We start from the raw sequence: 13,660 nt of genomic DNA, 5'->3' as shown, positions 1-13,660 counted from the left end.
GAAGGAATTAAGGGAGGGAAGAGAAACAGAAATAAGGAAAGAAGGAAATACAGAAGGAAGTATGGATGGATGGAGGGAGGGAGGGAGAAAAGGAGGAGGTAAGGAAAGAGGGACAAAGATAAGGAAGGAAGGAGGGAAGAAAGGATTAGAGATGGAGGGAAGGAATCAAGCGAGGGGGGGAAGGAAGGATGGAGGGAGGAAAAGGAAAAGGGGGAAGGATGGAGGGAAGAAAGGAAAGGGGGAAGGAAGTAAAGAGGGACAAAGGGAAGGAAAGAAGGCGGAGCGTATGGATGGAGGGAAGGAAATAAGGAAGGAAGAAAGGAAGAATGGACAGATGGAGGGAAGGAAGGAAGGAAGGAAGGAAGGAAAAACAGGGAGGAAGGTCAATAAGAGCATCAAGGATCTGCCGACGGCTTGAAGTTTGTAGAAGTCAAGTGGTGGTAGTGGATGCGGACAAAAGGAGGGAGGGAGAGAGAGAGAGCGAGAGGGCGAGAGAACGCGCGCGCGAGAGAGAGAGAGAGAGAGAGAGAGAGAGAGAGAGCGAGAGAGAAAGAGAGACGCTGTGAGAGCAACAGAAGTGATAACAAGGCCTTTCCCATGACCCCCCGCGAACGCACAGGAACTGCATCCTTGAAATAGACCACAGCAGACGGAGGACGAGGAGGAGATCCAGAGGGTGGGGGTGAACGAGTGCGGAAAAGAGGTTTAGGTAGGAGAGGAAAAGAAGCCAATGCACAATAGTATGAGAGTGCCTGCAGTGATGGATTTGAGGAGCTGTAATTACTGCGTTGTATTTTGGCGTAAAAAAAAAACATGTTCCGAGCAAAACAGAACAGAACAGAGAATTAAACACACATTTTTTGACGCCTGCTCTCTTTCCAATGCTTGACTTTTCCCGATAGGAAAATGAATGAAAATGATGTTAAATGCTTACGTCTATTTTTGACGGACAACTCTTAGATTTACTTCTAAATTAGCTTTATTAATTTGGCATCGTTTGAGTTTGGCGTCTGGGCTCTACTGCTCATAACTCCCGGCGAGGGGCCATAGGTCATACTTAGGGCCGGTTTCGCAGGGGGTTTAATCCAAATCAGGATTGAGATAATCCTACAGTAATGAATCCAGAATTAAAAAAAATGCCTTTCTGAGACGTTTCGTAATTTAGGATTAATTTGTTCTAGACTAGGAAGACCTAGACCAAGGTGATGAAGGACAAGTCAGCTACTTTGGGTCTTTGGGGCTACTGCCGGTCCAGAGATAAACCTGCATCTGGCTAGGTTTAATTCAAGCTTCACTTGGACCTAGATTAGCTCCGATTTTAATCCTGGAAATCCGATTTTTTAAAAACCAAGACTAAGTCTGAGACCATTTGGAACCAGGTTAAAAGTGTGATTTCGTCTAGAATGCGACCTAATCTGTGTCCGCGAAACCACCCCTTAATGAGTTTGAAATATAGGATTGATGAGCTTGAGTCTCGCAGCAGGCAGGCAGAGACCGCAGGGGGTCCGCCGTGGAGGTGGGTCAGGTAGTGATGAGTGGATGTGAAGTGTGACTATTGGAGAGAAGCACTCTTATGACGACAGAGGGGAGCGACGCCGGACGGCAGCCATCGCTGTGGCAGAGTGTGGGAGGGTGCGGGCGTGGGTGTGTCCGTTTGTGCGCTTTACCTTCGTAGAGTTGGGCGTACTGTGGAAACCCGGCCGCTCTCAACCAATCGCAAGCCTCCTTAGCCTCGATCTCTACAAAGCAAAGAGACAGATCATCATTACACGTCTGCGTTACATACTGTATGTGAACAATGAGGACCGCGGTTCAAGACATTTTACCATGATAACTGAGGCACAAAGCGTCCTTAAATAAAGTCCCACAAACGCTCACGGCGCTGACTCGACAGTGAATTTTTCTGCGTTGCATCCCATTTCCTGCCGCTTTCGGGGTGGAAAGTCCCAGCTGTAACTTCCCAATTCCTTTGAGACTTGAATAGGAATGCACTGTATGTGTGTGTTTGTGTGTGTGGGGGGGGGGGTGAACAAGGCGCATATAGCGGATATCATGTGAAATTGAGAGTGAGAGACAGTGAGTGTAAACAAGAGTGACATTGGGTTTCTCATGTCTGTACTCCTAGTGCACGGAGAGGAAATGTATGCAGAATTCAACTGCATTGGAACAACACGATGTTAATAACTGGAATGGGTGCCGTTGTTTGGATGTATATGTATTGGAGCATAGAAACTCTCAGGATACCAAACTACCGCAGCAGAACGCCCGGACTGAGGTTTTATTAGAAAAATCTGTTATCTGCTTGGATTAGACATTTTCCACAGTGCATCACGTTTTAGCTGCTGAAGCGTGAACTTCACGGGCCAAACACATGTGCCTCTTTAGGGGCCGCGGCCAACGCGTGTTTTATTGCCAGTCATTTTACTGCTTTTTTTTTCCACAAGAATATGTACTCCCCATGCTGGTAAACTTGCAACCCTTCCCCCCAAGCGCGTGCATGCATGTATGTGCGCGCTTATGTCCACACACGCATTTCAAAATAAGGCAGGTCGATACGTCTTTATAACATTGATATTGTGATACGACTCAATAGACTAGATTTTTGTCATCATCAACTTGACTAGTTCAATGTTGTCTTTAGGGCTGCATTACAGTAAAGTAGGTACCTTTGCGGAACTTCATAGACTGTTCTACCTGTTCAAAATTCCTCTACCCACCTGGTCGTCATATAGTGTAAATATCTTATGAAAGCACCAATAGTCATCCCCAAAATATTGTCACATTATCGATATCGAGCTATTTGTGAAAAATTGTGATATTTCATTTTGTCAATATCACCGAGATCTAATTTGTGTGATGGTGTGTGTGATTGATTATTTTTGCCAATGAGCAAACAGGAAATAAACTGCGAAGAGGACTGTGACAAAAATGACATTTTTTAGGATTTGACCACGGCCATCGGACTTAATCACATTGTTAAGGTAGAACCGGGGCTCAATCCGACCTTCTTTCCTTACACATAATCCATACTTTTTCCTTCCTTCCTTCCTTCCTTAGAATCTGACAGATTCTGAAAGTGTCGCCGCCAAATTCAAAACTCTACCCCCTCCACCTCCGACGTCGTGGGGTGCTAACGATCCGTCGTTCCTCCTGACACCCCCTTGGCTCACGCTGACACGTCGCTGAAGACAGGATGGCGGAGGACGAGGTCCAGCGGCGCGATAAAAAAAGGGCTCCGTCCTCGGTAATCATTTCCTCGCCGCAATCCGGCAATTACGCTGCGCTCCCGGCATTCCCGGCATAACTGCTCCCTCTCCCACTCTCTCTCGATCGCACGAGGTATGGCATGAATGACGCCCCGTCACACCCACGGCGAGAAAACAACCGCGAGAACAGGTCACCCCCTTTGATGAGGGCACACTTTGGGCAGTCCGCAGAGCACTGCAGCTTCCATTGATAATTAAAAAAATATTTATACTTAAACAGAGAATGTAAAAAGAAAAAACAAACAAAGAAAACTTACTTGAAGTCCTCATGGTTCACTCATCTGACCTTGTTTGTTCTCAATTTCCTTCGCTCCGTCGGTTTATAGGTTCCCCCCACACCTCCTCCAGGGGTCTAAAGCCGCGCTACACTTTCCTTCGCTTTTTTACTCTGTCTCCTTTACAATCTGCGTGTTTACAACTTTGCCTCCCTTTCACTGCGTGTGAAGCCTTCGCTTTCCCTCTAATTTTCCTCTTAACCTCCTCTCGCGCTCTCCACTCCTTCGTGATTTACATACAATCTTCCTCTTCCTTTACGGCTCGGCACGGCCGCTCCGGGCGGCCCCAGTCTCACTTCCCCTGCACATATATTTTGCCTGCTCTTTGGGCTACTTATTTATTCCTATTGATATCAGTCCCTTCGTCCGTGTTTCCATCTTCCTCTTCTGCTTTCCGCAAACACTGATATTTTCACAATCAAAGACTTTCCCTAAGCCCTTCCTGTTGTTCCGCTGCACTCACCCTCGGCTCGCCCGCCTCAGATCTGATGCCCCTGTACGTGCCCTCTACTTACAACTCATTCCCTTTCTCTCTCCGACACCAATAATATATATTTTTCTCACGAGTAGGACCTCTTTTCTCGCTTTGCTCAGCCGATCATCCTGCACTTCTCTGCGTTCCTACTGGACGGCAATCGAGGTCTTCACCATTGCATTCTCGCACCCCGCCCCGACTACCAAAGCCGCTTTATGACTTCCATGGCCAAAAAACACGTCTTATTCCTCCTTCCTAGTATCCCCTTGAATCCCAAGCCCCTCTGGGTCCCGTGGGCTGAGGCCTGCAGCCCCGGGACTCTAAGATGTCAGCTGGACCGGTCGACAGACCAGCAAATAAGAAGCTGACCCAGGCTTCTCACTATTGGCTGGCTATCGCAAAAACTAAGAAGGGGGGCAGCGGTGTACATGTGCACATGCACCAACAATTCAGTACAATCCAGATGTTACCCCAAGTGAGTCCAAGAATGCAAGAGGATGAGACAGACATTAAACTGGGGGGGGGGGGGCTGACAAAGATGGAGCCTGTGGGAAAACCACAACGAGAAGGACACGCCACAGCCGCTTGCACACAACAAAAACAACAACAACAACACACAGACTGTCAGGACTGCAGTGACATTGATCGTGCCGGAGGGCTAGATTTATGTCGGTAGCCTTGTGTATTTAAAAAAACGCTTTGGAGACCGATCGGAGACGAAGGACAGGAAACGGCAAGGAGAAGGATTTTAAGGCTTGTGAGAGAGATGATGGCGTGAAATGTGGAAAACGGGGGTGCTGGGAAACTCTAATGCAATTAAATTTTGTCGAGGCCACAGTACAATGCAAGTTAATTTACATCTTGGCTGATTGGAAGAATGTGCTTCTTTACATCATTAGTGTCCATTAGTGACCATTTCTGTCTCTGATTCTAGCTACTAGATTCTCGCGGCGTATTAAACTTAGTAATGAGTTGTAGTTAGTGTCCTGAGCCTTACGCTGGAGAGAAAAGCCGAAAAACAAAACACCCGCGAAGACAATGCAATTCCTCAAGTATGTGAGCGTGTGTGTGCACTATGTGTTTGCTCCCAATCAGAGGTGCCAAGTGATTGTAGCTTGTGTCTGGTGTGGGAACAAAGACCTTCTATCCATCTGTGCAAAATTTAATCAAGGGATTAATTTGGTACACAAACTCGTCATTAACAGTCCACGGGACACACACAAACGCACACAGCCAGATAGCTGTAATCCCCATCCCTCCACCCTGCAGCGCTGAATAAACGACACACCACAACAACAGCAGGGGATGTGGAAGGGCTATGTGTGTTGTTTGGTGAGCGGTGTTTGTGTGTGTGAGTGAGTGAGTGAGTGAGTGTGTGTGTGTGTGTGCGTGCGTATGGCCTGGTCTGTCAGTATGTGTACATAAGGTAAGCGAGAGGTCAAACAGGATATAAGGTAATTCATTACATAATGAGGATGCCGGCAAAGTTACATAAGAAAATGCCATGAAAGTCCTTAAAAAGTCTTTCCAATGCCAAGGTATGGCCAGTTTGCCATTCCCCATCCTCTCTTTCATTTCCTCCCTTTCATTGGAAACCTGTGCCATGTGCCGGGGGGTGGGGGGGCCCAATATCCTTGACATTCTGTCAAACCGCTGCTTGCTGTTGTGTCTGCCTCACACTGAGTTTCACACTGAGGCCCCTTAGGAACCTCGCATGAAATCATTTCCCGTCCGGCGTTTCCCAGGCATCCAGAGCCGGCGCGGAGCGGGCTAAGAACAGTAACAGGAATGACACTTCCTGAGGTGAACGTGTCATCTTGGATAATGACTGGGGCTGGGTTGGTGTCGACCCAGTGAATCAGACCGGTTGGATGATCCAGATAAATGGTTTTCTGGCCATTAAGGCCACTCAAAACGCTCAACATTTACATGACTCTCATTCACACCCCGACGGCAATGTCAGCCATACAAGGAGAAAACCAGCTCGTCGGGAGCTCTTAGGGATTATTAGGTGTCTTTCTCAAGGACACCTCGGCAAATTGGCTAGCCGAGGATCAAACCACCCACCCTCCATTTGCCAGACGACCACGCTCCCTCAGGACTACTGCTGCCCAAGACAGAACAGTCATTTTATAATCATACGGTTCAATGATAATTTGTCGATCTGTCACTCACAATGCCAGTAGATGGGCACAGTCTGGGTGCCATTGAGGATCTATGAGGCGCACACACGCACGCACGCACACGCACGCACACGCACACACGCACACAAAAAAGACCTACAGAAAGAGAGAGTGGGAGAGAGAGACGAGGGGCGGGGTTTGGAAAGCAGCCATTCTTCCCACATAAGCTAAAACACTTGAGTCGCCCATGTTTAAAAAAGGTCACGAGAAAAAGTAGAGAAGACAGTAGAGAGAGATGGGGGTGGCTGGGAGAAATGAGAGAGGAGGGAGGGGCGTGCGTCAAAATATCATGCCGCGGAAGTACTGGAATGTACAGTAAAGCAGAACAGATACCAGCGTGAACTCGGGATGAGCTCGAGCATTGAGTCAGTGATTCCTTAGCAAGAGCTGGTGAATAGTGAGAGTTTTCATCTTAATTTCTCCAGCAGGGGTTGTCAACTGGCCTTTGAAAAACCTAATTCCAAAATGTTATACAACATTTTGGGAAACTGAAACTGATGATCCAATCAAAAGTGCCCGTCTTTATATAAAGTAATAAGAGCAATGTCAAGAGGTCCGTTAAGGTTGCGATGAATTTTGTCTATTAATAACCGTGTCAAGATGAAATGAATAATAAAAGAAGGAAAGAACACAAGAAAGAAGCATCCATGAGAGGGAGATAGTGCGGTAGGCGTGTGCGCCCATGTACTGGATGTCCTGATTGGGAAAGTGCGAGTAGCAATTTCAATGAATCATAGCTCTTTTTTAAGAGAGCTCAGGCAGAAACCTGCTTCTACATTCCTGGACCTGCTCCTCCCTTTCTTCTCTCTTCCACTCCTCCTCTCTCCATCCTACTTTCACCTTTTTCCACACATAGAAATTTCTCCCATGGAGAGATCAGTCAACGCCTGAACCAAATGCTTCGTGCAGAACTTGGCGGAGTGGAAAAAAACTTAAATGCCAAACGCAAGCTCTGACAAGTGTCTGCCCCTTTGACAAATCCAAGAAATCAGTCAGTCAGTCATCCTGAAGCAGACAAAGGAACAAACAGAGCAAATCTGTTTCTATACTCAAATGAGTCAACATTTCGCCCTAAAAAAGAATGTATGAATGCAGAGAGTCCATGAGCTGTAATTTCAAGGGTCCAAGCTTTGTAAGCCACACTATGGAAAGCATAGTGTTGACATGGATCACGTCCGGTTTTGCATGGCAACTTTTCCATGACGACCAGGAAGCGCGACTGTCCACTCCCCTCCAAACACGGGTCACGTGACAGGAAATTGAGGAAATGACCGGAGAATACAAAGCTGAGGCGTGGACGGGGATGAAAACAATTAGAACTCACGATCCTGGGTTTGTCATAACTTACAAGCAAACTTACAAAAAAAACGTACATGCGTTTTTGTTGAAGTGGACTTTCAGGAGACAAACGTTGAGGTTGAGGAAAGCGTTGGCAACCTGTAACTAATTTTGCAAGAGTAATGCCAAGAAGACATACTTGAAAACCAAAAAAGCAACGGAGGAGAAATGTTTCCCTACGGTGTGCCTGCCCATTTGGTTACTTGTGAAAACTCAAGTATATTTGTTTTTCAAGTATGTTGCTTTCTTCCCCTTGAAAATATACAGATAACCCGGGAGGAGCAACGATGTAGATGTAGCCGAATTATTCACCTTGCAAGGCATTTATGGTTGAAAATACCACTGTATTTGTTTTTCATCCAGGAGAAAAAGAACCAGCTATAGATTGGTTTTAGAGGTGGATTTGATCACCCGGAACAGTCCTAACCAAATCAAACATCTGATGAAAATGCCAGTTTTTCATATCCCCAATCCCCGAGTCTACCTTGTTCCAGCCTCCTGATCAGCATTTTCCGGGCGATGAGGCGTGAGAGGCGCAGGGCAGAGCGCTGCCGGGGCATGTCGCCCAGCCTCAGGTAGTGGTCCTGTCCGTCAGGTGTCATGGCCCCCAGACATGCACCCTCGTTGTCGCTCTCACCGGCGGACCTGTCGCCCTCTGCCCTGTTGTCCGTGCCGTCCGCGCCGTCATCCGAATCATCCATGATGTCCTTGATGTAGGCAGTGTTTTTAGCTTTGCGCTGTCCGTTACCTTTATGGTCTATGGGGCGGCCTCACAGGGGGTCAGGTTCACAGTGCAGGCTGCGTCTGCACTCTCTCCGGGTTTCGGCTTGATGCGTCATTCCCCTGCCACGTTTGCTGCGTCAGCATAACCTCCACTGCCTCCACGGTCTGCTGCCGCAGCACAGTACCGGCCCCGACCCTGGAGCGCACCTCTTCCACAGCTCTCTGCAGATTTCCGTGACTCGCTGGGTCCTTTTTTCACACCCAGCTCGGTGTGTTGTCTTTTCACTCCTTCAGCATTCCTGACTCGAAAACATGCCCTCACTAGAAGCTCGACTCTGCTCTCCACCCTGCCTCTTCCTCCCTGTGACTCACTGATGTCAATCCGAGGGCCTTGCACGAAACGTTTAAAACAAACACACACACTCACACACATACATACAAGCACCATCAAGCTCCCTGAGTTCTCCTCTGTGAGAGAAGGTCTTGCCAACTGTACTGACCTTGTCCTTCTGTTTGTCACGAGAGCAACAATGCAGCCAATGGAGCAATGAGAGCGGGAACACTGCCCTGCTTCCTGAACACGTGCCAGGGACGCAGTTAAGCCCCAAGCATCTGTATGTGTGCATGTGTGTTTGTGTGAGTGTGTAGACCTTAACGTAAGCACCTTTGCACATCGTCATATAGTACATGAGCACAAATTCATGTGTTTACGTAGGCGCGTGTGGGGCCGACAATGTCATCATCATCAGGCCTGGAAAATTAAGCTGTTTCCCGAATACCCCGCACTATGTACAACATGGGAAACGGGAAAAAAACAATGGAGAAAGCATGTGGGTAACACCATTTGAGTCAATACAGTATTAAATAAATAAATAAAATTAATAAATAAATAGATAAATACATACATACATACATACATACATAAATAAATAAATATGCCTATGAAATAAATCCTGAAATAAACAAATGAGGCAATAAATATATAAATAAATGTAAATATAGATATGTAAATATAGTTCAATAAATAAATAAATTGTTTTTTTATTTTTTATTTTAAAAAGGATGTTTTTCAAAAGCCTATTTTTATTTTTATTTCTTTTGTTTCATAATGGCAGATTTATTTACTTCAGGGCACTTTCGTTTCATAATGGGCACATTTAAATACCTTATATGCAAATGAATGGGACGTGGTTATCTCGGAGATCAGAGCCGGGGAACACCGGCGCTGACCTTGGGGCTCTCCTATCCAACAGTGGTGGTTGCTCGGAGCTGGTCCTCAGCTCCAGATACCTCCTCGATTGGAGCCAGGCGCTGGTAGGGAGCGAGCCGGCCACGGCGGAGGGCTACCACCCGATTCCGCTTGACCAGCTGCACCCTGAACACCACGTCCGACAGCTGTTACAGCACAGTGCAATGGCCAGCCCAGCTCACTATCTGGACAACTTGGGGGAGAGGCATTTCTTTCTCTCCGGATAGTAGACCCAAACCTTGCAAAGTCAGCAAGTCAGTCAAGTGCAAAGTCCGTTCTCCTGCAGCGGGCGTAGTCGTAGGTCGTAGGCCCACTTCTGTCGGGACCCGGCGTCCGTGAGAGCTTGCCTGGTCAACCTGTGCACCTCCTGCAGCCTTTCACAGAGGTTGTGGAGGTAGCCCAGGCCAGGCTCCCCTCCACACCTCTGGCTCCGGGGGCGGGCCGAACACCAAGTCAACTGGGGTACGGAGTTTGTGTCCAAACATAAGCGCTGCGGGAGTGCAGAGGGGTCCTGGCAGAAGCTAGAGAGAAAGAAGGGCCTCTCCCCTCAAGCTGTCGAGCCAGTGGGCCTGCCCTTGCACTGTGCTGGAACAGCTGTCAGACGTGGTGAACAGGGTGCGGCTGGTCAAGCGGAACCAGGTGGTGGCCCTCCACTGTGACCGGCTCACTCCTTACCAGTCGCTGGCTCCAACCAAGGAGGAATCGAGAGCTGAGGACCAGCTCCGAGCAACCAACACTTTTGAGTAGGACAGCGTTAATGGCAGCGCTGAAACTGTGCAATAACCACCCGCCATGAATTTGCATATAACGACTGGAAATGATCCAAACCCATTATGAAATAAAAGTGCCATTAAATGAATAAACGTGGCATTATGAAATAAAAGTCCCCTTAAATAAATACATGCGGAATTATGAAAACAAGTCCCCTGAAATGATTCTGAAGCCTTGAAGTCTCATATTTATTGCCTTTATTTCAGCATTTAGCTCATAGGCATATTTATTCATTTATTTAATATTGACTCAAATGGCGTCCCATATGTGGGCGTGTTGAGCATACGCTGAGGAATGTACGTAGGAGCACGGCATTGTTAATGGTGCGGTTGCCGTTGCCCTCTCTCTCAGCCGGCCTGCGCCAAAGCACCGCATAGTGCCGACCACGCGGCAATGTAGCGCGACGCATTGAGAAACGTCAAGAACATCAAAAAAACATATTGTCCGCTCCACCCACCAGGATTCCTTGGACGCCTCCGGATTGGAATAGACTCTAGAAAAAGTGCGAAAGTGTGTAGTAAGGAGTTAAAGGATAAACCTATGGAATGCAGTGGGAGGACGGAGGAAGCGGGTGAGGGTGAGGGTGAAGGCTCATTCTTTGGCCCAGTTTATAAGACCAGGATAGCACAGTACAGAGAGAGCAGAGGATGGGGTAGGAGGGTGTGTGGGGTGTGTGGGGGTCACCTTAACTCATTTCTGGAAGGGATTGGGGCTGTGGTGGTGGGGCATGAAAAGTAGGTCAGGGTAAAGTCAAACTCAGGTCAGCGGTCCATCGAAGCCTGTGTGAAAAGACACAGAGGCGCGTGCGCACACACACCTCACCCGAGGGGCCTGCGGAGGCTCTCTGCAAAGCGATTCTAGACGTGTGAGCGAATGTTGTGTAAATCTGGAGAAATAGCCTTTTGAAAGAGCGTGCGGGCGGGAGTGACTTGACTGGATTAGGCTGCCCTCTTGAGGCGGGAAATGATCCAAAACATGAACACACGGGGTTATGGGATTGCGTTCACACAGCATGGCGGCGTGCAGGCTTTGGCCCTCAGCCTCACCATTCCAGCTTTAAGTCAGTGTGCAGTAGCGCACTAGAAGGTCAAGTCCGTGTAGCTCAAAAACAAAACCCCCAAAACCAATGAATACAACACAGCGCAAACCTCTGTATTTGGAGAACACAATGAGTGACTCCTCCTAAAGTGAGCTTAGAGGCGGGCCCGGCAACCTGATAGCCGGCTAAATAAAAGTGTGTAAATGGATTGGCATGGGGCTAGGGCTGTGGTGAGAGGTCAGTAAGATAATACATGCCACTCTGCTATGGTTACAGCCAGTCTAGGCAATGTCCGCACTGTAGTAGACAGGATAACTTGACTTTAGGGGGAAAATGGAGCAAAGCTAGGTGGCCATTTCAAATGACATTTCCAAAACCGTCATGCTCTTACTTGGGGTGGGCCTCCTTGACACTTGGGTTGAGTTTTTATTTGTCGAATAATGGAAGAACTTTAAATGGGGACTTGAACTGACCGATGTGTTGAACATGTTCACTATCAAAATTTACCATTAAAAATGTACATTTCGATAGTGTTTGGTTAATGGCTTTTGAACAAGGATCTGGTAGCGATCTCTGTGTCTGTTAGTGGTCTTGGTGGTGGTTGGTATTTGTTGTTATATGTGTTATTATTCTATTATTTAATAAGTATTTTTTTCAAATCCATCCTTGTTGACTGAAACAAGGTTTCCCTATGCAACATTTTCACTGTCGGTATGTACAATGCCACGGTAAATGCCTCAAGACAAACGCCCATTCACTAACAAGGTAAGGACTTATCGCCAAAATGATTTGACATCATGTGAACAAAAAAAGATGTGCATAGCAATGCAGCAAAAAAAAAGGCTCCTTTACATGATGCTGAATCTAGTATTTCATCTTAAAATCTAATTTCATATTATATAGAAGAGACTAGAGCTGGAGACGATCGTGATATAGTAATATTGTGATATAGTTAAATGCTGTCTATAAATGGGACCTATTATGCAAAACTCACTTTTTCAGTGCTTGTGCACATACATTTGGCTCTCTAATGTGCCTACTAACACACAAACTGAAATAAGAAAACTTATTCCGTTTTTTTATGAGTTTTCTGTTTCAGAGGACATGTCCTGAAACGAGCCGTTCACATTTGCAGCCAACCCCTACGTCACGTTGGGCTTCAGTGGAATTAGCATTGCCCCATATCTGAGTAACTCAACAAACAAATCTTTTAAAAGAAATAGGAATTAATACCAAGTGTCCATGAAGAAACTGCAGATGATGGAAATGTAAGTATTTCAAAAATAATTCTGCTGTGTGTTTCTTTCAAAAACAAAAATTATGATGTATACAGACTGTAGGCTGCGCGTTTATCCAAACAAAACCCTTTAAAATAGTGTGGTTTTATTGTAAATGTTTTGATTTATTTTATTTTATTTTCCGGGTCCGTGGCTCCCACAAGCTTGGAGCACGGCAATAAAAGTCGGAACAATCTTTAAAATTGGGCCTTGTAGATCTAATATGAGTGAAGATTCAGTCACTGGATTGCTTATTTCTCCCCTCAGATTGGTTCAGAAACAAACGGACTGATGGTGGACTGATAAGGTGAAATCGGTGAAAGTTACGGAGAGTAAATACAGAGAAACCCGGAAGCCCCTGGAACTTGTGCTCAAACCCCATTGACTTACGGAATCTGGCCTCGTGAGGGTGGATCCTCCCACAAAAAAAACAGCCAGTTTTGGAATAAGGGGGTATAGAGGTATGTTACAATGGCTAGAATGCACAATCTGAGTGGTAGAAAGATTCATGTTTTGGGGATCTCAGAGACCTATTTTAACTTCTGTAACAAAGGAGCATAATAAAGGGGGGAGGGGGGCATTTTCCCACCCATTTTCAGCCAACAGTAGAACACAAAATACAACATCAAAATGTAGAAATTTCGCTTTTGGTGTTTTGGTCTCAAAAAAATTGCTTCATTTTAATCTCTTGACTGTTCATCCATACACATGGACATTCTCAATCCCAATCATCACCGCACAGACCACGGTTTTCCTTTGCACACACACACACACACACACACACACACACACACACACACACACACACACACACACACACACACACACACACACACACACACACACACACACACACACACACACACACACACACACACACACACACACACACACAAATCGCACGCAGGCAAGAAGAAGCCGAAAACCATTAATCCTGCAAAACAAAGGGAGATCCAACCCCCACCCTCCTAACCCAAAATCCTTGGGATTACAACCAAACCTCGCCGCTATAATGTACTCTCATTTTACACATACGGCGGCGGGGGAGGGAAGGGGACCATAAA

The 13,660-nt window shown here is 46.7% G+C and overlaps 1 protein-coding gene across 3 annotated transcripts in view; it reads right to left on the bottom strand.

The window, feature by feature from the left end:
- The window catches only part of stard13a (StAR related lipid transfer domain containing 13a), a 32,680-nt gene that overhangs the window by 17,693 nt on the left and 1,327 nt on the right, over nt 1–13,660 (bottom strand). The window contains exons 1-2 of one of the 3 annotated variants that reach the window (XM_080014263.1): nt 8,022–8,157; nt 1,668–1,739 (exon numbers count right to left, since the gene is read on the bottom strand). In XM_080014263.1, the coding sequence (XP_079870389.1) occupies nt 1,668–1,739; nt 8,022–8,139 (190 nt within the window). In that variant the 5' untranslated portion in view covers nt 8,140–8,157. Of the gene's footprint in view, nt 1–1,667; nt 1,740–3,523; nt 4,258–8,021; nt 8,158–13,660 lie in introns of those variants that run through there. The other 2 variants (XM_080014264.1, XM_080014262.1) reach the window with 2 other exon arrangements.

Source organism: Zeus faber (assembly GCF_960531495.2).
Source record: "Zeus faber genome assembly, chromosome: 14".
NCBI lineage: Eukaryota > Metazoa > Chordata > Actinopteri > Zeiformes > Zeidae > Zeus > Zeus faber.
The sequence above is the reverse complement of the archived record's forward strand: the minus strand, read 5'-3'. Positions and strand labels throughout refer to the sequence as shown.